The following is a 27,498-nucleotide window of genomic DNA, read 5'->3' on the forward strand; positions in this document are numbered from 1 at the left end:
ATAGTGGATTTAAAAATAAAACAATCAAGTTATCAAGTATCCCAGAGTATATGGGCAAAATTCCAGTGTATAATTTGTGGTTTTTATGTGAAAATGGCATGCATATTTAGATTAAAGAAATATAGTTGCATGTAATTATTCAAAATAACACTTCCCAGAAAGTTAATTAATATGATTTTTTCAGTATACTAACTTAGCCCATCTCAATAAATGTTCTAGAAAAATATGCAAGAAGTTAGCTATAAATATAAGTATTTAAATATACATTTTTGTCTTGAATTGTGGTGTATACATCTATTTATCATGACATGAAACTGAAAGATTTGCTGTTAGCTGTCCTCTTAGATTACTTGCAGAAGAAATTCTTAAAGTATTTTAAATATAGAAAAAACAAGATGATGACAAGAACACATGACAGAGAAGGGAACTGAAATTTTCTCAATCTCTTTCTTCCCCCCTTTTTAATGCTGTTAAAATTTAACATAGCTGCTTTGCTTATACGACTATTGTTAATGTTGCATAACCCTATAATTATTAATCTTACTGCCACAGAGTTAGAACTTGATTATACACTTTTCTCCTCAACTGAAGCTAGCAAATGCTGTCAAAGATAGAAATGGAAAGGCAGTTCATATTTTTAGAGCAAGCAGGCAAGTTTACATGAACTGGGATCTCTATAGGCAATTGTCAGTCTCATATACAGAGCTTCATAGGATCTGAAATCCATATGAACATAGGTGACTGGGGCACACAGAGATTTTCTAGCTTAGAGCTAATAGACACTCCATGCTCTCCACAATATTTATGTGCAAAATACAAAGTGCAATCAGAGTCTTTACTGATTTAGTCAAGCATTGGTAGATTCTTTATAGCTGAAAACAAAGAAATTTATAAAAGTCACTGTTTAGCATTAGTTGTTAAAGCTTTTGTTTAGCATTAGTTGTTAAAAATAGCAACATTCTGAAAGTATACATTAATAACTTTTTCCTAACAGTAAATTGTTCTTAGCTAGGGATACTCTACTTTCTGTTTGGTGTTCTAGAATGATTTCATTTTAACTCTTGAAAATTTCGTGTCAAAAATAGCAACATCAGTTTCTATCTTCCTTTAATAGAACGATTTGTACAGTTATACAGTCACTATGCAGATCAAAACTCTGCTGACTTTGCGTGTCAAAGTGTGTGACAAGAGTGAGACTTGCTATGCGTGGACACTGTGGGTTAAAGATCACCAATATTAATACCTGAAGAATAACATCAAACACAATTTTTAAAATGTTAGTTTATTGCAGAAGCAAAGAACAGTAGCAAAAGCCATGGAACTGTTAGAGTGCTATTTATTGCCAGGCATATATGTTTGCTTAAACGTTGATATAAATATACTCTGCTTTCTGGATGAATGACACTTACAGGAGATACAGGAGTGATGTACAGTTCACATGAAGGAAAAAGTGAGTTATGTGAAATAATTTTCCATACCTTGGCAGGTAAAAATGTTTATTCCTTCATGGGGAAAGCAAGACAATTTCAATGGACGAATTGGAAAAACTTTTACTTCAAAACAGAAAGGTTGACAAAAGTAGGGCCAAGTCATAGTAGACGTATTCTTAGGATATTAATAACATAGAGGAAGAATAACCCAACAGAAAATGAGATCAAAGAAATTCTTTCCTTTTAGTTTTCATGCACATTGTAAAATCCGAACCTTGCCATGTCTCTTATTAGAAAATACAGTAAGTTTATGCATCAGTAACAAAGTCAGGACTTTGTAGAATTTTGCATTAATGTATCATTATCCAGGTTATATGTAAGTTCTTTTTGAAGTGCATTAATGATTTTGAAGTGAAATAAAAGATGAAATTGTGTTCTTTCCCCACAAATATTTTGTCTACTTTTTCTTATCAAAGAGCTGCAGGAAGAGTATTCATCTTTTCGTTCAGGTTCAAACAGCACTTACCCATTGTGTTTTTAATAAGTTACTTCCATATCCTTAAGAGAAAGGTATCTTGGGTTTTTTTCCCTTGAAAAGTACATTTGGAAAAGAGTTAAATATCTCTGTCAAATTCTGTGCCACTCCCAAAGACTCGTGTCAAATTCCCAGAAAAATTTGTGACGGGGGCCTTTTCTCAGAAAACTAATGAGGGATGGGTGACAGAAGGCTTAAATAACCTTGTATAACAACTGAGCATGTACCCTTTTTTGAATTATCATATAATGTTGCCCTGGTAATCCATTATCAGAATGCATGTATTGCGATATTTTCTTTTTGAGTGGTAAAGGTTTATTAGGTAAAGTGTTTATTTCCGTAGGAACGGAAATGACATAATTGAAAATAGTTTGATTCGCCCGATGTATAGACTGACATCCAGGACTACTTAGAGTTTGCTAGGGAAATTGTTTGCTGATAAAGTTATATTTTTAACCCATTTTATTTAGTTTAGAACTCAAGACAATATAGTTCTGTTCTAGGGCTTCTTGGTATTTTGTGTTTCACAATAACTCTGATCCTGGGCTCTGTTTGTTTCTGCTCTCTGTTCAGTAGTTACTATAGATTTAAAGTCCAGTCTGCAAGAAGTCTTTCTGAAATATATCAAATAGAAAATTCCTAATGAAATTCCTATAATTTTTGTTGAAAGTAAGGAATACAATAACATGAAAGGAGGTGAGTTGGTGCTAACTTAATGCTGAGCTTTTATAGTTGATACTTTAGTATTCTTTTTCTCAGATTGCTATTATTTAGTCATAGGCAGGCTTTAAAATTAATATTTTATATCTAGGTCTTATGATAGTTTTCAGTGCTACATTTCCTTCAGAAAGTTTCCACCTATTTTTCTTCTGGAATAAAATACAGAGTACAATGTTATATTATGTTGTATTTTATATTGACCCCAAAAACCCAAGAATGGGGAAGACTCTCTTGATGCTCTTGTCCTCTAGTCCACTAGAAGATTCAGAAGTGGAATTGTTCAAGGTAACTTAAATTTAGAGCACAATTCATAATTAATTTAGTGGTGTTCATTAAATACTTCTCACAGTATTGCACAATGTTGCAATTTCAGTTACAAAAGCAAGCTTACCCTACTTATGACCTGATTCTACACTCCTTGTGTAGGCAGCTTGAAGTCACCTTGATGGGATAGTTTTAAAGCTATCTGGAAAAATTAGTATTTAGAAAGATGGAGTACATGAGATGCAAAGAACATTGATCTAAGTATGTGATAAGTATCCTACATTATTGAGAACAATAATTATTGAATCACATGTAAAAACATGTCAACATATTTTAGTTGGGAATATTTTGGAGGGTCAAAAGTACAGTAGTCAGATGACAAGAGATTGCTCTATTGCTGAAAAGTGGCTGAGCAGGTTATATGCTTCTTAGTTCGTACAGTTGAGAAGGTTAATTTTTTTTGCTAATTTAAAAGATGAAAGAGAGACATTTGTGCAACAGATGATAGGTGTACAAAAGTTCATGTGTCTTTATTATTAAATTATTTTAGTTGAGTACTCTTACTGTAGGCTGGTACAAAGCCTGCTGTTCTATATAATCAAAGTGGGGTACCCATTTTTCTTTTGCCTGGTGTTTGTCTTGTCAGAGTAATGGCAACAATTACAATGGAGTAAAGAGTAGGGTCCTTCAGCTCTGCGTTGGGCAACATTGCACTCTGAAGTGGTATGCGTATCGCTGGCAGTACCCTTCCAAGTTTAGATATGTCTGATAGAAGAGTTTCAGCAGCTAATGAAAATACACTTCAATAATAGTGTGTAAATAACTGTATTCCACACAAAATCTGAACGTATTTTTGTGCTAGATTAATTTGGGGGGCATCTAGAAGAGGAGAATGCTAAATGTTAAGCCCTCTTTGGTACTATTTATCTACTTTCTCAAGCTTTGATGTGTTTGAACTAGCTTGACATCACAGAGTTTGGTGGCTGTACACACACATATACAGAGAGCATTATCTTATACTTGGCATATATCAGAAATTATATATAACTATATATAAGAAAAATTATATATAGGAAAGTGTGTTCCCTGTCATGCTGAGATATTTTCTGTATTTAATGCACAAATTGCGCTAAGCATGTTTACATTAATGAATGAGTTTTGCAACATGGTGCTTTTTAGCTTTTAGGTGATTGTCCAACAGGTTAAAATATTTTAAGTAAATAATAATAAAAAGTAGTGCTCAATCAAATTATATGGGCCCCACATATAGTCTTACCGTATTAAAATACGTTTTACATTTTTAGTATTTTAGAAGGAGACAGCTTTGTGATGAAAACAGCTCGTCCTGATATGAGAGAAGCATTTTTATGGATAATTTGCAATGTATTTGACTGCCAGGAAAAACTTTAAAAGTGGGATTTAATTCAAGGAATGAGTTTAAACTCATGTTGCATTTGTTCCTCCTCCTCCTCTTCCTGTGGGAGTAGTCAGCATTCTGCCATGGCAGGGAACTGCATTTAGGATGTTAAGGAGTATATTTTACCCTATTACAGTTGTATGCCTTATTAGCTCATCTCTTGGAAATGATACTTAAGTTTACTGTCTTGTGAACATTAAAAAGCACTGACATGACAGAGTCTGAAGAAAAAAAAAAATCCCAGGCTTCTTAACAACAGTATTATGCATCCGTAAAAAGATCTCAATAAATTCCCTACTACTACTAAGTGGATTGAGAAAGCTTTATGTGGTTATTTAGGTATAAATATTATAAAAATTCTTCAGTGTTAGTATAAAATTTATTGCACCTAAGATGTCTTAGAAGAAAAAAATTAACTCGATATTGTGCATGTAATACACATTTACTTTTAAAGTTATTAACATTTAAAAAAGAAATACAAACTTTGTATTCAGATTTGTATCCCATAATGAAGTACATCTGTTCTAATATTTCTTGCTAAGTTGGTACCTTAGTTGATAAGTATTGACTAAGAGCCATTTTTAAAGAATAGAGTCCATGATTAGTATATTAAAAGACACAGTGATAATGACCTAATGAAACCAAATAAACAATGGAGCATCAGATTGTCATGTAAATAGCTGCAGTGCTTACACATCTCTTCTTGTATTTTTTGCCATACTACATGCTTAAATCTTTGATAATCTCGCGAAGGCTTATGAAGCCACAGAGGAATTTGCAAATTTTCATATAATGAATCATGTGTGAGCACAGTATAAATTTACTAGATAGCATTTCTATTATGCTTGAATATTTTGGAACAGTGCTGTTTCCTATTTAATCCTTTTACACATACAGTAGGCATCTGGCTAAACATTGCAACTAGTGTTTCATGGTAGCTGTGAGTTTATTTTATTAACTCTGGGCACAGTGTTGTCACCGTGGTTAGTGAGAAATAGTAATTTTACATAGAAAATATGGCATTTTATGAGAACCTAATTTCTTATGCATCTGTATTACAACATACATTGATTTATTTGTGTGTACAGTGTTGTCCCGTGGTTAGTGAGAAATAGTAATTTTACATAGAAAATATGGCATTTTATTAATCTGGGCACAGTGTTGTCACCGTGGTTAGTGAGAAATAGTAATTTTACATTGAAAATATGGCATTTTATGAGAACCTAATTTCTTATGCATCTGTATTACAACATACATTGATTTATTTGTGTGTATACATGTGTATAATATGTAATTTAATAACATACCCTAGCTAAAGAAGTCCTTCCTTAGCCAGGAACTGAGTTTTTAAAAGTGCTTAACTTCTAATGCAGGTGTTTAAATACCATTAGCAATAATACAATACTGGCTAAACATTGCAACTAGTGTTTCATGGTAGCTGTGAGTTTATTTTATTAACTCTGGGCACAGTGTTGTCACCGTGGTTAGTGAGAAATAGTAATTTTACATAGAAAATATGGCATTTTATGAGAACCTAATTTCTTATGCATCTGTATTACAACATACATTGATTTATTTGTGTGTATACATGTGTATAATATGTAATTTAATAACATACCCTAGCTAAAGAAGTCCTTCCTTAGCCAGGAACTGAGTTTTTAAAAGTGCTTAACTTCTAATGCAGGTGTTTAAATACCATTAGCAATAATACAATATTAAAAATAAAGCATATAAGTGAGTGTTTTGCTTAACTGTGGCCTAAACACTGAATCTCTATTGAAGCTATAAAACTTTCTATTGACTTCAAAACAAGTTTGACATCTGAAAGCACAGTCACAGGTTATGCACTGAGTCTGCATATGAAACTTCTGAATGTGGAATTTTCTCTTAAAATACTTTTAATGGCATGCACTGAACTTATAAATCTGACTGAAAACTTAGGGAATGAAAAGGTTTCTTAATTCCTTGTTAATTTCTATTTTTGTTACTGTTAATAAAAAGAGCTTATATTCATTATATGATATGACATTTTATTTTCAAATTAAGTAAAAATTATATTATTTTATATCATTGGAATATACGGAAAGATTTCTGGAACACTGTCTTAGTCACCTTATTTAGCATAGCAAGAATCCAGTTTCAAAGAATCTGGAAGCAGATTGTTCTCTCATACTAGAATCAGTGGCAAAAAAAAAAAAAAAGGAAGAATAATTTTTAAAAAATAGTGTAGGTTAAGCTGCACAAATATGAAGTTTTTGAATTGTATGAATTTCCTGTATTTAGTAAAACTTTCACTAGACCTGAGTAATACGACGTCTGCCCAGTATAAAGAAATGCCAGTTATAAAAGGTACATTGAGTCTCAGAGCCAAGTACAGTTCTCAGAATGTTAACGCTCTTGTCAATTGAATTGTGTTGTGACTTTCTAGTTGATAAAGCTTTTACATCTTGTATACAACACAGCATGTTTTTGTATATTTTAAAATCAATTACTTCCTTCGGTCTTATGAGGCCACTTACATGACAAGAGACAGCCTACTCCTTAGTAGCTTGGCACATTTAGTTATTATGCTTTGCCAAAGGGGGCAAAGGTCTCTCTTAAGAAGCCAACTTCTTCTGATTACAAAATTGAATATGATTCATTGCCTATCTATCAGTATCCTTTTTTAAATCACAATGATTCATAGAGAGTAACGCCTACATTTTATATCATGAGATAGTTTTACAATATTGCCAGTGCAAGTTAGAGACATGTTGTTTGTTTCTGGTTTCCTCAAATCCCTCAAAACCAAAATGATCCAGATTTGAGCTCTACTAATGCGAGTAGGCATATCATAAATACAGATATATGATCTTTGCCCATTAGAATTCTGTAGACGTTTATTCTGATTTTTATATTGGCAATCCGATGATACCTTATTTTTCAGATTTTTATGCTTCTGGTTTTTTTTTTTTGTTCAATGGAACGAAATAACAATCATTTCTCTTTTGAAGAGTGGGAGGTATTTTTAAGACATTTTTGAACAAAAAGCATTGGAAGATAAGTCTTTCATCAGGATTAATTTTAGTTTCCATACATGGCGCCTCGCAAAGCATGGATTGCAGCTGCCTGTAACTAGAAAACTGCAGGTTTTCTGCTCAAGTATTTCTAAGAACAATTTGAGGGTCCTTTCCCACAAACTTTGACTCTGAGTTAACAGGGCAGAAATTATCTTTACAGGTCAGTGTTCTGTCAGTCTTGTGACAGTAGTAGAACACTATCATTTCTATTGTAGTCAGTCTTTTACCACCGGGAGCCCAACACCCTGTCATTTCCAGAATTTTGTAGTTATGTTCTCCATGATTTTGAAGTGCTGTTCCTCTTAAATCTGAGCTGTCTGTCTACAAAGTTTTTCAGATATGTAAGTCAGTATTTCTTATACAACTATCTTTCATTGTCCAATATTTTCATTTTCTATTTAAGCTGTTTTTTGAGCACAGCCTTGCAATCGATTTCTTTTATATCCTGAAAAAACTTAGTTTCATCGATATCTATCCAGTATCAGAATGCAACAAACCCTACATTAAATAATTAAAATAGGATGGTAGAATTTGTAGCATATCTGAGTAGCCTGTGGCATTTTTGAGCTTGTTTCTCATTTGCATTTATATTTAGAATGGTTTATGTTGCTGCAAGGATATAAAATGCTGCTGTTTCAAATAAGAACCCAGGCCATTTACTATTTTGTGTGAATTCCATAGGCACAGAATAGAAAATATATTTTAAATTAAACAGCTCTATTATTCCCTGAATGGGCTTTTTTTTTTTTCTGTTTCTATTAACAGCTACCTCCTAAACATTGTAGTAAATTTTATGGACTGTGCTTTTAGTGATCACAGCTCATAGTTATAATTCAGTTATAGGAATAAAATACATTTCCTACTGATTTATGAGTTGCTTGCTTTTGGCCTTTTCAAGTGTTTGGATTTACACCGTTTCTCAAGTTTCTTCTGATGTTTTACTGTGCAGCCTTGCTGAGAGGATGAATGGGTTGACTTTTTATTTGGCTTTTTGAAGGACCTCGGTGTCACTGTTCTCTGCAGCCCTTGCACAGTGCATCACTTGGATTTCTCAGCTTGGCTCTTAAGCCATCCAGTCTTCAACACTCCTCCTTGGTTTGCGTTGTGGAGATGTGACACAAACCTGCATCTGGTGGCAGCGTTTCAAGATGTTCCTGGGAGTATCTGGTTTGTTGTCACACCCTTAACATTCCACTCAGCCCCAGCTTATTGCTTTTTTTCTTTGCTATCAGAATTTTGGTCCTGTGCTGGTTCTGCAGGTTAGTACAGCAGACTGTAAAAGGAGACTTTCATAAGCTCATACCCCTCCCACTCAATGATTAACCCCTGAGGTGTGCTTGTTGGCTGCACCCTGCCACAGTGGTGATACATCCCTCCTCCTCTGCTTAAAGATGTAACAAAACCATTTTGTCTAGAACCACTAGGCTTGTTTTTATATGGAATGTTTATTCCCATTCTTTCAAAAGTATATTGTCTATGTTGCATCTTTTTGGTATTGTCAGGTATCTTTCCTAATAGACACGTTCATTTTTGGGCCATGTTTAGATGGCTTGAGGGTTGGATCTGAGGAACAGAGAAGAAAATGTCATCCGTTGTCTTGATCTTGTGCTTGAAGTCAGGGCTGACGTTAAAAGCAGTGCACCAAATCATCTATGAACTTACTTCTTACACTAAGTCACTTGTTACTATGGAGCTGATTTTGATGCTCAACATTTGCTAGAAGACACTAGGTATTTTCTTTGTTTTTACAGGTAAATTAAGGGGGGTGGGGAGCTTTAGTTTAGAGTTCTCTAATTGAAACAAATCCATAAAAGTTTTGTTCTTTTGTTCTGCAGTGAGCTCAATTTTCATTCCTGTAAATATTTTTGATAAATTCATACTTGAAAAGAAAAACAGCAGGTCTACTGAGACAGTGGTACAAGCAGGAGTGTGCTTGACTCCAAGGTGCATGCAGAAGTACTTTCGTTCCTGCTACAATACACATTTCTAGTATAGGAATGCTGAAAGGCAATACTGAGTTTTCAAAAACCATTTGAATTTACAATACAAAACTTTGTCAGTACTTATTCTATCAGTTGTCTAAGTAAGCCTGAGTCCTTTTCTCACAATCATAGTGGTTTCTAATGTGTAGTTTGCTTGGAAAAAGACTGCTTTGGGTAACTACTTTAAGTCCTACCAATATATTGCTGTTCAGCGTACACATCATCACATAAACAAAACAATTTCTGCCCTGAATTATACCAATGTTTTGAATATGTGCATGGATAAAAAGAAAAAATCCTTTTTATCTCTGCTTTTTGGTAATGCAAACATAACAATACAAAATTCTGTGATGGAATTTTTAAAGCAAGTCTTTATAGCTTTTTGCTGTTACTTTTTTTTTCTTGCTGCAGTTTGAAGCTTACTGATTTTGTCACACACTGAATTGGGGGTATCAGCCAACAAGGCTCTTTTTATGTACTTTTTTGCTTGTTTGTTTGTTTAAGAGCATCACTGATTGAGTCAGCAGAGTTCTTGGAAAGAGGTTTTTTTTAGTTATGTTGTGCTCCCTCTGCTGACTCTGCAGCAACAGAACACAAAGTATTACGGGTCCTACATTATGGAGTGGTTGTTAGATTTAAGAACCTGCAGACCATACAGTAGTTGTTTTAATGTATTAAATGGGCTGTGTCCAAGAGCTTTGTGTCATTGTTTGAAATATAGAAAAAATTCACATACTTTGGTTTATCCAAAACCAAATTACCTTTATTTTATGCAAATGTTGTCTATTAGATAAAGTCCATTATAATGACAGATACTATGAATGAAAAATATATAATTTTCACGATTGAAAAAGGTGTCTCCTAAAGGCTTAAACTAGGCTTAAACTTCATTGTACTCAGACATAATCAGGAATATTAAAAATTTGTAGAGTTATACCATCGCTGCTGAAGAAGATTGTCATTTTAATGATAACACAGAGAATGGGGGAGGGAAGATAATATTCTTTCGCTGGACAAGCGGAGAACTGAGGCAAAAGTCTAAATAGTAGCATCTTTTTTTTTTTTTCCCCCCAGGCAAAAGTAAATGCAGTAAGATGATGCAATTTTCTCTAAATAACCAGAAGAACAATGAATAGGACAGAGTGATACCATTTTTCCAAGTCTTACTAGAACTGATGACCATCTCCACCTTCCAGAGATATCAGTTAATCACTTTCTGAACCCAATGTATCACCAGACCCTATGCTTCACATTTAGGACCTGAAAACAGCACTGATGAAAATGTTGGCTTGAACTACTTGTCCATTGCCACATAGAATTTCTGTGTCAGAGGCAATGAAAGAACTGAGCTATTGAAAGGGGAATGCAATTGTTTTATCACAAGACTGTCCTTTCTCTTCTTATAGTCCTTTTGCAGCATTCTCTTCTAACAGATCAATGAAGGTCTTTAATTCAGTGGATGTGGTGCCGTCATTTATGGTAGATGTGTTTTTGCAAGGCACACATAAAACATTTTCTTGTTCCTCTTAAGTAGATAAATAAATTAAATATATGGGGATATCAAGCTGACCCTTCACCATTTCTAAATTTTTCTTAAAAGCTATGAATGGTTATGTGATCTTTACCATCTTATATATGACATTATTTCAGAGATGGTCTCAGCCTGCTTTAATTAAATTAATTGTCAAAAGTCCCATTAAGTTCTGCAGCACTTGCATATGAGTTTACTTCACAAACTCTGACACATTTATACATAAGATGAAATTCAAACTATTCCATGAAATATGTTTTAATTAAAAAAAAAACCCCAATATTTACAACATGTATATATTTGTCCATATTTATACCTGTGCATGTAGTATAATTATACCATCGCCTTGATTTTAGTAATGTTTCAAAGCTGAGAGGCTTTAACTATTTTTTTTTTCTTCTGATTTTCTCTAACTCGCATGAGGTTAGGATGTTTTGATTGCTTCATTAAATACCTCTAGGGTCATATTTTGGTAGTTTTGTCTGGAAAGAGCGTGTCTAGAATGTAGTGCAACAGGCCTTTCAGGTTAACTGAGCACAGGTAGTGTTTATGGTAAAGAGTAGCTTGTGATCCAAGATGTTTTTCATACCATGGTAATCTCTTTATGTTATATTTTATGTTTTCCTAATATAAAAAATGCACTGAATAACTTTCTTAGGAATTGGAAATCAATTCAATTTGCAATTGCTACTGAATGAAGTAACTTAATGATATGATAGTTCTCACAATCAGCAGCAGATTAACTAACTGTAAGCTGTCACTATGGCTGATAGTCAATAGAGACGTGTATCAGATGAGTTCATGTGCCTTCTTTTACTTCCTTGTAGATAATAGTTAGCAATTGGCTACATGAGATTAAATGCAAGTAAAGGGAGTTATAACAACTGGTTTAATATCTCAATGTTTAATGTTATCTCAGTAGCATTCTCTTTTTCACTTCTGGTCTTCTTGATGGTTAAATGTTATAGCACATTCATCTGACTTTATGTGAATAATATCTCTGCTACTATTCTGCATAGTCTTTTGCTGGCTGAGAATGATTTTTGCACATGAAAATCTTTTTAACCAATATGTTAGTTATGTTTTTCTTACCTGGATCTCACATGAGCATGTGTAAGTTTTATGAAAGAATTCTGAAGTAGTCTGTTGATTGGACTTATGCTTTGGATGTTTTGGTGGTGTGTTTTTTTTTTTTTAAATTTAGTAAAGTTACATGCAAAATAGAAATATTTGTAAACTAATTATTAAACATAGGAACAGTTTTCACATTTTAGTTTTCAATAATGCAAGAATAAAACTGGCACATAAAAGGTTTTCTTCATTCTAGTATTTATAATATAAATTAGTCTGAACAGTAAAATTTATTTTGTTTTCAGTGTAATAGCAAATTTTATCAAATTGAACAGGATATCCATAACTTGACTAAGACTTAGCAGTCATATGTGAAGATTCGAACTTTAAAACTGTAATGAAATACTTTGATTTTTATATCCAAAACCTGAGCAAATCTGAAAATTCTCATAATTCAGAAATGCTTATGAATAATATTAATCTGGGATCACTGACGCCTAGCTGTTTTGTTGTATAAATAAATGTTATAATATGCATCGTGTTATCCAGAAATAGAAAAAGCACAAAACAGCTGTCTTGTGATTAGTTTGATTAGTTTGACCTTAGATATTCTTACAGTACAGAATCTTTTCCACTGACATCTTCAAGATTCCTTTAGCAACTTTGAATTTACTGGCATCTTTGAAAAACAGCTGTTGATTGATATATCTGTATACCAGGTGACATTGCTGCCTTATTTTTTTTTTTAACCAAACAAATCAGAAATATGTGTATAATGAGAGAAAGTCAAACATTTTAGTCCTTTTGTTGTCATTAAATATAGTAAGAAAATAATCCTTTACCGCCTCTTTGCACAGATGTTGTAGTAAGTAGTAGAAATATAGTCCCTACAGCTGGGAACACACAGAATTTGCTTTATTTTATACAGCAATGAGGAAAGCCAAGATTAGGTAGAAGCCACGTGTTCTCCATTTCTCCCCACGTAGACACACAGGCATATAAATACCCATCTTGTCCTGCCTTGTGGTGCTGTTGTTGGAGAATGTTACATCCCTCAGAAGAGATGTACGTTGTTAACTGTGAGGCCTGAGAGACAAAACGTTTCTCAGCTGTGGTTAGATTAAAAGTCTATGTTCATGAGCCCTCCTAGGTTCGTGCGGGACTGGGAGTGGAAATTAAATTTCATGGAAATCATACAGAGCTAAGGCCTCATCAATTTAGATTTACAATATAGCCAAAGTTAACTGTTTTCAATGGAAGGAAAGCAGTTAAAAATGTACATGCAAACCTTTTTTTTGTGTGGAGGAAATCCTATCTACTTAAGGCATTTCACCATGTCAGAACCTTATACTTTAACAGAAGACTTTGGATATACACCCTTGTGTATATACGTGTATGTGTACATGTGTAGTATCATTGCTAGGTACCTTTGTGGACATCTTAGATGAAACTATAATATAGACAACATAACAATTTTTCAAAACTAGAAGTAGACATTTTTTGTAGTGGAACGATTTAGCAAAGCCTTTTTAGTTGCCTGAAGATCAGAAGAACTGATATTACTAGTCATGGGCAGTTAACCTCTGGAAGGGGTGGAGGTTATAGGCTTTTGCTCAAAGAATTGTAAATGGCTGCTGATTCCGGATTTTATTACCTTAGAGCAGAAATATGAGTAGGATAAAATGGAATTACTTTGTGACCTGTAGTAGCTGATAGGTGCAGCCACAATTCCCTGTTTTTCCTCTTCAGTGTAATCTTGGCATTTTTATTTCCTCTATTCCCAGCATACAGAACGTGTGTGTGATGTGAACAGATGCACAGAAAAAATCCCAATTAGTAAGGAAAAAACCATGCATGAAACACAATCATCCCCCATATTAAGTGATTGTTAAAATGACAGATTAGTTTTTATTTATTTATTTTTATTTTGCTTCTTCTAAAACTTAATAAAAATCTAAAACATCACAGTTCTGGGATAGAAATACTTTTACCATGAAACTGCTCTGGCATTATTGGTAGACTTTGCTGAAACAAGTTAGCTGTGCTGACTATGAAAACAAAATTCCTGCTAAAGAATTACTATACCCTCTTAGCTTTTGGAGTTTGTGCCTAGCAAGCCAGACCTCTGGACTTACATGCTTCTCCAAGTCCTTCTAAGCTGTAGTATATCTGTACATAGTGAATTTCATGCACGCGCTGTGTTATAATGATTCAGGAGTTTCATAGAATTAATCACTTTATACATAATCAAATTCTCCAAAACATCGCAGTCATTTACTGTGTCATAAAGTGACATATAGACTAGCTTTAATTTGCTGTTTAACTCACAGTGGTTTGCAAACTGAAGCCTTTTAAATTGAAAATACAAAGTGATAACGCCTCAAGATTGAGAGAATATTTCTATAGACGTTTTATGGATGGTGCAGGAAAACTGTTTAATTTTAACACCTGCTTTGTGTATAATACAAAAATTGAGATCAGTGGCAAATGACTAAGTATATCTCTATTCAGTGAGTGACTTAAGCTTGCGCTTGCCTTGAAGCATGTACTCAAGCCTCTTCAGCTGCTTCTTTAGTGCAGTGGAGGTGTCTGTGCAAGGGCAGTTGTCAGTATGGGTCCTCCTGCCTTCCGATGACATGGTTGCCTGCAGTTGTTTCTTGGCCACACACTAACCTCGTGGGTGCACCTGCGCATATGGAGTCCTATGGACTCCACAGGATGAACTTGGGCTATAACCGGGACCATGCCTGTCGGCATCCTTCTTCTTCACCCTTGAGGCAGCTCTCCAGATACAAAGTGGACATAACTCTCAATGTCACTTGCTTAAAGGAATATAAGCCAATGTTTAAATTTTAGATGTCTGTTGATTTTATTTTTTTAAAGATGTGTGGTTAATTACAAAAATGGACTCTTAAGAAGGAGTCTATTCTATTTTATTGCTTTATTTGGAAATCTGTTTACAGAAGACAGTTCCCAGTGTTTATGGCCAGGGATTTGCACTTCATGCTTACAGAAAAATTGACTATTTGGAAGATACTATATAACACCAAGGTACTCTGACAACCTATAATGTACTTTCACCGGATAATTTTCCACTTATGGTAGTTAGAAATTCTGTTGTTTACTAGTAGGCAGATCTTACTTTCATTAAGGATAACATGACATTCTATATCCCATCCAATGGCTCAAGCCTTTGGGAAGGTAGGCAGCTGGCTGACCATTAGAGTAACCTTGCCAACAGCTCACCCTTAAACACTGTTTCCTTTACAGGACTCTACTTTATCAGTCACGTAGTAATAGGAGTGGCAGTATGAAGGAGCTATAGGTTCCTCTTTTGTTCTACTAGGGGCAGCTGTTATGTTGTGCAGCATGGGATACAGCAGCATCTCTTTTGTTCCCACTGCAGTGAAAATTTCTTATCTGAAATTTAAGAATAAGAACAATATCTTACAACCTTTGTTGTCAATGTTCAAGGTAGAAGAACTAAAGGGTTGTGCTGCAAGTCCTAAAAGGCTGAAGAATGATGGTGACTTTCCTGAGGGAAGATTAAGAGAACTGTAACCATTTCTAGCCATTACTACCTTAGCACTTCAGCATAGTTGATGGGGAAGACAGTCACTGTTTTACTTACCTGTAGGCCTGTCAAAACAAAGGGTGATCTCAAAATTATAGAGCAGGTCTGTTCCATTATATTCATTTTGCAACAACAGTTTTGGCAGTGTGACAGAGTAGTTTTGATTCAAAGTAGATCAAATCAAAGTTCCTGTTATCTAGAGGTTAAAGGCTACTTACTTGATTGGGTCTAAAGTCCATTTTAAACAGCCAAAGTGACCAAGTTATTTTAGTTCCATAACATCTAGTCTATTTTTAGATTAGAATGTTCTTTTTATAAATCATGGAAAATGACATGGAAAAATCATGGAAAAAGACAGACCCTAGTTATAAAACAGTAAGTGTTTTACACTTGCTGTTACTTACAAACTTTTCATAGTTGAAGTATGTCTAAATCAAGGATTTTGGTTCAGCTGTCAGAACAGGACTCGGAAGAACATATCTCAATCTAAATTCACTTGATTTGCTGAAGATTTTTGCAGATTGAAGCTTTTTATTTGTTTACTACTTTCAAGATCTGCACAAATACATATGGAATTTGGAAAGTCATAAATTAAATTTCCTTGAGCCTTCGGTTTAAGACTCTAGGATAAAACTTTTGACATACTTGAACGACTAAAGTTTTTTAGATATTTCTGGTTATTTGGAGGAAAATCACCACTATTTAATACCAACTACTTTTTTTTTTTCCTTAATATAAAAAACCTTAAGATTTTCAGGCACTTGGGAAGAATGATGATTAGAATTTGCAAAACTGAAAAATTAATTGTGGAAGACTTTTAATTCTATTCATATGCATGCTATTGAGAGGTGCAATTAAAGTCAGTGTTATCTGTCTGTTTAAAAAGAAAAAAGAATTTTTTTTCCCAGTTATGCTGCTTTAATTTCACATCACTGTTGTTTGTTTGTTTGTCTTAATGACTTGCATGCTTCCTAAAGCACATAAATGTTCTATAAAACATACTATTAAAATGCAATTGTATTTCATCTGGCCGTTCATAATTATTTAGGTGGTTATTTTTCTCATATATGTTTTTGTCAGTTATTCATCTAACTGAACCACTGTTCTGTGAGCCCACTAGTTGTCTCTGCTGCCTTTTGAAGTACAGATCAGATCAGTTCAGTCTAGTAGCATACTTAAGACAGCCATTCTGTTCTAAGGCTGGCCTGAGCCCTGGATGCCAGCAAATCTCATTTGCTTCTATGACATGAGATGTCAGAGCCTTCCTAAGAAGAACCTCAAAGCTGGGTTAGCTGCCCAGTGTTATCAATGCAATGTTACTATACAGCCTAATGCATTATATGGTGACAAACTGAAGCCAAATGATAGATGGGGCCTAAACATTCCCCTAAAACCTGCACCTGATTTGTGAGTTTGCATCTCAACCCTTTGGACATGAGACACTTGGAACTCAGCTTGGGCCCGAACTCATTACAGAGATAACTAGCTTCTTTTAAAATGTCTTTTCTCTTTGTATTTTCAGGAATTACAATGGTTGACACAGAAATGCCGTTTTGGCCCATTAATTTTGGAATTAGTCCAGTGGATCTGTCTGCGATGGATGATCATACACATTCCTTTGACATAAAGCCATTTACCACTGTTGATTTTTCAAGCATTTCTTCACCGCACTATGAAGATATTCCTCTTGCAAGAACTGATCAGACAAGCATTGATTATAAATATGATATCAAGCTCCAGGACTGCCAAAGTATGCTTTTAATTTTTTTAGTATTTCCTTCATGTTCACATTTGTTTCGTTCTCTGGAAAGTGTACTATCAGCAAAAGGATTTAGAAGTATTCGGATGCCTAGATGCTGGTATCCTGTGTCATCAGAGATGTCCATGAGATATTCTTGCAGGGCAGATAGAAAAGATAGAATACATATAGCAGACCTTGACCCTTCCAGAGCAGCAGTTGGAGATTAGGCAAGGTATCATAAAGTATCCAAAATGACATTAAACACTTTTTATTAGACACATGAACCCCACCATTTGTTTCTGAAACCTTCAGTTTCCTGTTCATGTATCTTGTGTGTAAATTGTCCTTTGAAGTTCTGTGCACACAATGCAGAATAAATATCCTGGATGTTAAAAAATGCCCCAGCATACATAGCGCATTAATTATTAATATGTGTAGCTTTTACCTTCCAAACTAAGAAACTGATGGAGTAGAAATATTGGCTATATCTGAGTCACAACGTTGGCGTAACTTTTATCAGTGTTCCTAATGCAGGCATAACTTTGGAGCTTCATGGGCTAGTATTATTTATATACTATGAAAAATGCCCCTCTTTCATCAGTTACAGTAAAAAAAATTACACAGAACTCTCCTTTTAAGAAAGGAAATGACCTATTCTTAAATAAGTTGTTACTGCATTCCTGCTCAAAGTAGGAATGTCAGGTTGCTGTACCTGGAACTTTTTTAAAGATCCACTTAGCCTAGTTAGATCTGACATCACTTTTGTTTGTAGGAATGTGTACAGGAATTCTTTCAGGGAATTCTTGCTAGGAAAATTGTGGTATTTAATTTTGGTTGTACAGAGAAGCAGGTGCTGTGTACTTCTGGGTTACTTATGAAATGAATTAAAAGACATGTTTCCCACTAGTACTTTATTTTTCTTTTGTTTACTTAGAAATGTCCATAACACTTTAATAACAAGCTAGAGAGTGCAGTAGAGTTTAGGTAGGATAAATGATTTTTGTCTTTACTTAGATAATTTTCCACTGTTCTTTTTTCTTCCTAGTTTATATAGGAAAGAAAACTTTCTAGTTTGTATAGTGTAGCCAGCCTGGAAAAGAAAAACATTCACCTTATTGTAATACTATGTCTGTTACATCACTCCTGAGACATGATCTGATGTAATGTTACAGTGTCAAATGTCACAGCTTTCTTCTATGACCAGTAATGATTGATTTAAAGATATCACATTTGGTTGGTTGAGCTTGTTCAATATTACAAATTGCTCTCTTAATTAGAAACTTTCAGAAGAGAAAATGAATCTCTAACCTGTATCCAAAGTTGAACAGCGTTCCCCAGGAGAGCGCTAAATTTCTTTAAATATCCAATATTATATTATCCTATATATATTATCCAATAATATATTATTCAACATATAGGTCTGTTAGATACTTAAATATTTGGTTTAGACTAGATTAGAAACTCCAGTCCATCTCCCTGCAGTAGTTCTGAACACCTTAAAGTAATACAACCAGATTAGATACTGAGAAAAGTAAGGCCTTTCAAGTATGAGGTCTCCATATGTAAATTCTTCATATCCCTATCTTCAAATCATTCCACACCACAGAGCTGAAAACTGAATCTGTAATACACTTTCTACATCAGAATCTGCCTCTTCAAGGTTTTCCAGCCTATATACTGCCAGTGAGATAGCTGCGTACAGCTTACATCCCTTTACACCTTTTGTTTACTACTCGTTTTGTGTTATGAAACAGACCTATGAATCTGTCTCTGTTTACTGTGATTGCTTGTGATTACTCCTTGCTGCTTCTTCTTCTTCTAGATATTTAATTATACTTTGAGTTTATCATTTGAATCTTCTCCATACACAGGTGCAATCAAAATGGAGCCTCCTTCCCCACCCTATTTTTCAGAAAAAGTTCAGTTGTACAATAAACCTCATGAGGAGTCTTCCAACTCCCTTATGGCTATTGAATGCCGTGTGTGTGGGGACAAGGCCTCTGGATTTCATTATGGTGTGCATGCATGCGAGGGTTGTAAGGTAAGTTGTCACAAATGTATTTTTTCTCAAGTAAGATTTGATACTATTTTCATCTGAATAAGCACTGGGTAAAATCAGAGATCTGTGCTTTTTAAAAAAAGTTTTAGGTCTTTACGTAAATTGTTCCACATACACTGCATATACTTTATGACTTAATAAGTGGGAGTTTTTTAAAATATAATTTTCTCTTTTTCTGTTGTAAATTCCTGTTACTGATCATTCCTGTTACTAATCTATTCAAATTTTTTATGCATGTCTTCTACTTTTGTCAATTATGCAATTATATTTCATTCCTGCTGTCTTGGAGGTCATTTGCACAATCTGAATTCATAGAACGCAGCAAAAGCAGACTCATGCCCAACTCCAAAGCTCAATACTCTGAGCAATTTAAAATTTAGACTCTCTTATTCTGATTGATTAGAGTTTCTTTACCCAATTTACACACTTCTAGGTGACTACAGAAAAGTCTAATGGTATTATAGAATGTAGCTTTCTGCTTTAAAACTCCATACCGTTGGTTTTTTTATGTCAGAGATATTTAGTGTTTATAACACATGAAGGACAAATGAATGGTGTAAAAATTGACCATCCTCAAGAATGAGAAAAGAAATGCCAGAGAAAGACATTAATAATAATTCATTGAGTTCAAAGAAAAATATTACAGTTTAATGTGAAATTCCCATTTTCTCTGTTTTCAATATCTTGAGGAAAATAACTAATAGGAAAGGCCCAATGCAGAGCTTAAATAAAATTTGTAGCACTGAATTAGGAACACACGTAAAGCAATAAGTATGCTGTTGATTACTTAAATTACAGTGAATTATATAAATAAGAGTTGGCATTATGCTTTCATTGTTATTATTCACTGTGAGGAAAAATTGTTACAAGGAACGAATGATGATAAATTTGGATAAACTTTATTAATTGATTATGAGTGATCTGAGAAAGCTTCTTTAAACTGGAAAAAGGCAGAATTGTGAATTTCCATAATGATTTCTCTCTTTATAAGACTTCATAAGACTTCTGTGCAATAATTTCCATGAGTTTAGCACCAAGTTTTTGGATTTTTCATGTGCCAATGTACTTTGCAAACTTGTAATATCCAAACAATGGAGATAAACTAGAAAATAAAACAACCTAGAAAATAGAACCCAGAAATAAATATTGCAAAATTTGTTCAACACTTTGCAAAAACAAAGAAATAGAATAGATGAAAAAATATAAATTATCTTTAAGCACTCAGGCTCAAAAAGGAAAATAAATATTTGAAATAGAACAAAAGAATACTTAGTTGGGAAAGAAAATTTACACAAAGAGATAACCCACAACCTTTTTTATTTACTTGAGATCAAACTGCTGCTGGCAGAATTTTTGGTTTGTTGTGATTTATAAAAAAATTGCCTACATTGGCAGTGAACTTTAAATTTTGAAAATTTCGTGTTCACTTTATAACAAATTGTCCGATGAGCAGTGGAACAAATGGAGCTTTGCTTCCTTTGGCACAGTGTTCTTCATGCTCAGCACGTCTGTAGAGCTCTCAACTTACGTCCCTAGTGTCCTTTAAACCCCATTGATTCCCATAAGCTTCCTCAGCTATTTGAGATTTTTAGCCCTCTGTCAAACTAGGTTGAAAATGACTAATAAGATCAGAACAGGAGCGCACTGATAAGCAGGCAATATGATCACATGAGCCTTGCTTCCTTTGGAAATCTGTCTAAACCAAAGTTAGGTTCAGTGTGTATACAGAAAGGCGCTTTGTGTGTATAGAGTGAGACTGGCAGTTTCTTGCATCCTTTTACATGTTTTTCTGTTTACTTCAGGGCTTTTTTCGAAGAACAATCAGATTAAAGCTAATTTATGACAGGTGTGATCTTAATTGCCGCATCCATAAGAAAAGCAGAAATAAATGTCAATACTGCAGATTTCAGAAATGCCTCGCCGTTGGAATGTCACATAATGGTAAGTGCACACAGCATATTTTAAAACAATAATGTTTCATCTGAAAGATAACATGAAATGTTAATATGATTACTGAATGTGGTGCTTTAACATCTAGAGTCTTCTGTTTCTTTACACTAGGCAGTTTAGAAATACGTATCAGAGAGATTGCCTCTGAGTTTAGGAGACTGTATACGATTGGAGATTACTTTAAATATAAAAATCAGATAGGTAGTGAGTTTAGGACTGTATACGATTGGAGATTACTTTAAATATAAAAATCAGATAGGTAGAGATCTGCACTTATCAATATAATACATAATATAATTTAAGAGTTGGTTTTACTCTCCATCCTTCTTGCTCATTACACTGTTGGTTGTTCTTCCTGAACATGCTCCTAGTGTAATTGTTATTTTTCAGTTCATTTTCTTATTTTCTGACAAGACTCTTTTGCATACTGTAGCTCAATATCCCCTTCCTGTAAGCGGAAAACTTAATTTAATTATCAAAAATGGACTAGAGAATTTACTGAAACTTTGTGAAAAATAACTAGAATTTGATGCATAGGACACTTACCGAGGACTGTGTTAGCATCACTAACTTAACACTTCCTCATACTAGAACACAACATACTTTAAATGAATGGGCCAGACCCTGTACTGTTATAAAAAAAAAAAAAGTCGTCCTCCTTCCTAGGATACCCATCTGGGCGTCGATTCCCATGTGTGGTAAGTGGGAGCGTAGTGTTTCTTAGCGTGCCCATTCAGCTGTCGGCCTCTCATCATATAGTGTGTGTAGCTGTGATTCCAGTGTAATGCGCACTGTCTGACCTCCCCACCATCCAGAGGTGAATATCCCCTCCCATCTGTGAACTGTAAGCAGCGTTTCCATTTTGAATATGTTGTAGTCTTAGATTGCAAAGGTGTTTGGAATTGTGTATGGTTCTGTGATTGCCTTCTTTACAGTAGGTAAGCAGATAGCATTAAGCATATCATGATACTGCTCTCCTGCACAGAATTTAGAAGGAAGTCCCTCTGAACTTTAAAATTAACATATCGATTCATGTGGAAATACTTACTTGCGAATGTTTGGACAGAAGGACATAATGAAGATTCTTTGCTGCCTTGCTTTGGCAAAGTTGAGTAAAAACAGGAATTAAATGTCATAACATAGAGACTTATGTAATTCTAAGGGTAAAGAATTGCAATCATGACTGGGAAAATAATTTCTCTGTGGTTTTTTTAGAACTTTCATTATTTTCAATATAAAAAATGAGTGTACTGTCCCCAAGAGGAAAGCTTAACTGTGGTTTGCAAAGTTAATACATGCAGTGAATGTAAATTGGTATGGGAAATGTTTTGCTAATAGAAAATATGGTTTTCAAGTTCCTGGGATGCAACAGTAACGCTTAAAAGTAAATCTAATTTTGAAATGCTACTGTGGGTATTTGTAATTCAGGAGGTTTTATTATTATTATTTTCAAGGTGCATGCCAAATTCTCTCATAACCTAGCAACACAGCTTCCAATTATGTCAATGGGAACCATGTGCAGTTCTATCAAGAAGAGGAAGGCCAAGACCGTTCTCTCTGGCTTAGTAACATAAAGGGCCCCAGAAATATTTTCAAAATTAACATTTCACCTGCCATTTTTTCCTGTTCAGCCACTGCCAAGGCAGAAGCTGTGGCACCAGCAGGAGCCATGGTTATGGGAGTCGGGGGGAGGCATAGAGAGGAGGGGGAAAGGGCAAACCCATTTGTCCCAGGGCTTGAAGGAACGCTTTCATTTGCTCTCACCACGAGTTCACCTAACAGGGAGTTAGTAGTGTTTGTATTCAAGTATTGGCTTCTACATTTGCCTTTTTTGCCCACTCTGGTTACATTACATTTCATGAAACAACACCCTAATTCCTCCACCATTTATAAACAAAAAAATCTATAAAAAAGAACTGCATTTCGCCTTTGAAGACACAGGCCTGTATAAAGAAGCATGCAGAAATGCAACACTGGATGTTGTCAATGACACTGAGACACATTTTTATGTTACATCTACAGATTAAAGTTCATCCGTTTGGGTAGTGAAATTATCTGAATTTTAAATGCTTGGAATCAGAATGTGGATTATTTGTGCCTGAGGGTTCCAATCTATGATTGTCTTTGCATAGATATATTATTGCAAAATGAATAGGGTACTTACAAAAACGGGGAATGCAAGGAGACACTTAGCAGCTACAGCCACATTTTTTCATGTATAAATGCTACATACCACTTGGCTGAAGGTTAAAAAAGACAGTAGTGTTCTCATGCTTCGAATATTGTTTTCCTTTCCTTCTCTAGCCACAGTGCTGCTCTGTGTTTAACCCTTAACTGCTCAGATTGTATTCTGAAGTACACTAAGCAGAAGCTTGGTTCTTTTATTTTAGAAATTTCATTGATTTTTTTTTTCTCTTCTACTATATATAAAACCAACTACTGTAATGGGGAAAAGAGCACACATGGCAATATGTCTTTATGATCAGTTCTGGGAGCAGTGAATTGCTCAATCTGGGCACATACCTCCAGTAAACTCAGAGAGGTATCTGCCCTGGCTCTATCTTGTGTTTTCTAGTGTAAGAAACTGTGTTAATAGTCTATTTGGGGACTTGTTTATGCTCAAAAATAACCTAGACAGTCAGAAGAGTAGAGTGCTCTACAGAACAGTCTATAAGCAATCGTAGTGACTTCCCCAAGCCATAAAATGTGGCATAAGGATAAATATTCTAGTTTTTCCACACAAAGGCAAAGAATATAATGTAGCATGTAGTGTCTTACTATATTCACTGTTGGTTTTATATCACTGACATTTGGAGAATACTGTAAATACAAGTAAAAGAAAGAACTGCCAAAGGAAAGAGAGAGAGAGATTGTAAGTTCCAGCTGCAGGCACGTGCCCAAACTTGCACAATCTTCTATTACTGTGAAAGAAATTGCCATCTGAACCCCTTCCACCCTTGCAGCATGAGCAGAGAGCCATAGTTCCAGATCTCTTATGCCAGCTCACTGGCTTGTCCCTGCCCTTCCCGTCCCTACAGATCCTGCCTTGATCCACTTCCCAGGCTCCCAGGAGATAAGGAAGCGGGGCCTGCTGTGAGGGTAGATGGAAGAGAGAAAAGGTAGAGTAGCAAGGAGGATAAGTGGTCCAGGGAAATAGAAGATGAGGTCAGGGTCACAGGAGGGAGGTGGAGAAAGAAGCAGAAAAGGGAGAAGATCGTGCCACCCAGCCTTGAAATTTTCCTGAACCACCAGAAATGCTGTGAACTCTTATCCACCCTGTGAACTCTCCTTTTTCCACCCTAACCTCTGTAAGTATCATCAATCCCTTCTACTTCTCCTCTCACCCAAAATCCCACTTTCCAAATTCCTTCCGTAAACCTCCTGGTGCTTGACCTCTCCCTGACTTTTGTCTCAGTCCCCTGAAAATGACAACGACAATGACTTCTCCAAAAGGAAATGACTAGGCTAGTACCACAAAATTGAATTTTGCCCCAAATTTTGCCTGCAATGCTAATAAACATTGAACAGAATCTGCTGCAACTAATACAATATTTATCAAATATATTCTAAACATTAAAAAAAATATTTTAAAACTATCCTTTTGCCTATCAAATTATAAGAGAGTAATGTTTGGTTCAGAACTCTCGTAACTTTATGTTGTTAATAAATTGCTATATTTAAAATATATATTTGAGTCCTGATCACCTTTTGTTTGGGAAACTTTATTCTCATAATTAATGAATTACATCAGAAATCTTCCAAGACACATATTTTCATGAAATAGGGACAGTGTTTAAAAGTGGATCATGAAAGATCCACTGCGATTAATCTATCCTACAAACACACATTTAGAAAGAAACAAACATATGTGGAAATTATAGATTGCTAATAAATATACAATCCATACAAAAATAAAGATGCATAACAAACTTTACCCCAGGCACAGTTTTCACACACTAAACACGAGAAAATACTATGAGATTCCTGACAGATTTCATTATTACCAAATTATTTTATGTAAAAGTCTGATATTGTGATGGCAGGCAACAAGATACACCCTAAGGATTTATATAGTACAGAAACCAGTAAGATCTGATTTCCATTCTTAGTGAAGTCAATTCATGTATTTAGAAGAAGACTTGGTCCTATCTGCTAAATGCAAACTCTGCTAATATTAGTGGCTGTTTTGCTGAACTGATAGACATGTGATCCGATAGCTGGCAATCCTGCCCAAGTGGGCTGTTAAACCAAGGATGGCTGGTTTAGGCCAGTAAGAGATAACCCCCACTATACCGCTTTGATTAGCTAATCAGCTAGTGCATTCTTTGATAACAACGGGTAGTTTGGACTGATTTGACATTGATGTAATAGCTTTCTGTGCTATGAGTAAGCTTGCTTTGTTACATCTAACTCAATTCTGAACGCAGCATGCAAGCATTCAAGAATAGAAGTTAGTGTTTATAACCTAGTTTACCATATAACCACATATGTGCTAATTTTCTTTCAAAGTAATCTCCTCGGCATTTTAACAGACTTGCTATATAATTCAATGTTAACTTAGGCAGTAGTACTTATTTCTTCTCTTGTTTGTGGGTTTTTTTCCTTTTTCATTTACACAAAAGGAATTTTAAATAATCTTTTTTAAAAAAGAAACCGGGAATCTGATCTTCGTAGAAAAGTTAGCATCATAAGGCCCCGTGCCAAACCTATGCCAAATATTCCTTAAAAATGTATGGCAAATTTCTATGCAGCTTTAATCATGCATCATTTGATATAGTCTTCCTCCGCGTCTTTGGGCTTTAACTCCAAAACAGATTGTACATAAGGGTGCTTGCATTCATAAAATTTAGCACAGTGAAGACAATGCTCTGATTTGACATTAATGTTCACAGTGGTTTTTGACAGTATAAATAAAAATTATACAAATTCTCAAACACATGGGAAAAAAACCTTAAATATTATTCCAACAATGAAGAGTACTGAAACAAATAGCAAAGTAAGAAATAATATTTGGGGTTTATAGCACTTTTCATGCAGAGATCTCAAAGCACTTTTCAGGAAAATAAGTATCACCATCACAAGCAAAATAAAAATAAATGTTAAGTTAAAGAAGGCATCTATTCTAGAACTGTTAACAGTAAATGAAATATTAACAGCGTGATTCCAACAAGGAAGAGTACTGAAACAAATAGCAAAGTAAGAAATAATATTTGGGGTTTATAGCACTTTTCATGCAGAGATCTCAAAGCACTTTTCAGGAAAATAAGTATCACCATCACAAGCAAAATAAAAATAAATGTTAAGTTAAAGAAGGCATCTATTCTAGAACTGTTAACAGTAAATGAAATATTAACAGCGTGATGAACTTCAATGCAATCTGTAAATTAATGCAAGTAATTTTATATTAGAAGCACTAATATAAAATTATTAGAAGCTTATAACGCATGCCTACTTTGCAAAGGTAATTTGGTATCCTTTGTTGGGGATAGATAAGCACACCAGAAATGTGATTCTGGAACACCCTTAGTCAATCTTATTTTCCATTAAAAAAATAAACACATTGTAAGTTATCATTTATTATAAATTCTACACCAGTGTTATTGTAAACTTTTAACAGAGAACTATCAACAATATGTTGTTTAGCAATACGAAATTGCTAGCACAAATACTCTAACTTACTTTCCAAGAGGCTTTTGGACAGGAGATGAGACTATGTGCAGGAATCACGGTATAGGATAAGGGGCATATTTAGAAAACATAGTATACATACTACGCTGTCATTTTATACTCAAAACTAAAAGTAAGCCTATTTTATACTGACAGTATCAGTGCAACAGTAGATAGATACAGTTATGTGGAAAACTACCCTAAGTTTTAAAAAAGAAACTATCCCCCTCAGTACTGGCAAACTTACTTGAAAAATACAGGCACTAGTCTGTTCATCCATGTATGGATTTCTAGCAAGATGTTTGTTACCAGTCTCATTTCTGTTCTTTAAAAAAATACAATTATACAGCTTAGTCAGTTATTCTCTAATGACAAAACAATCTCTCTTTTGAAAATCCCTGATCTTTTCAATAAAACCTCTACATTAAACAACTCTATTTCAGTAATCAGTGTCATAATGCTATATCACAGTGTATATACCAGCTAAGAATGTTCCAG

At 34.6% G+C, this 27,498-nt stretch overlaps 1 protein-coding gene across 1 annotated transcript in view; it reads left to right on the plus strand.

Annotated features, from left to right (window-relative positions):
* Nucleotides 1-17,108: 17,108 nt before the first annotated feature.
* The window catches only part of PPARG (peroxisome proliferator activated receptor gamma), a 26,581-nt gene continuing 16,191 nt past the window's right edge, over nucleotides 17,109-27,498 (plus strand). Inside the window, exons 1-3 of the mRNA XM_009287060.2 lie at nucleotides 17,109-17,333; nucleotides 19,196-19,365; nucleotides 21,186-21,324. Of these exons, the coding sequence (XP_009285335.1) occupies nucleotides 17,114-17,333; nucleotides 19,196-19,365; nucleotides 21,186-21,324 (529 nt within the window). The 5' untranslated portion in view covers nucleotides 17,109-17,113. The remainder of the gene's footprint in view (nucleotides 17,334-19,195; nucleotides 19,366-21,185; nucleotides 21,325-27,498) is intronic.

This window comes from Aptenodytes forsteri, unplaced genomic scaffold, assembly GCF_000699145.1.
Source record: "Aptenodytes forsteri isolate BGI_AS27 unplaced genomic scaffold, ASM69914v1 Scaffold105, whole genome shotgun sequence".
Taxonomy (NCBI): domain Eukaryota; kingdom Metazoa; phylum Chordata; class Aves; order Sphenisciformes; family Spheniscidae; genus Aptenodytes; species Aptenodytes forsteri.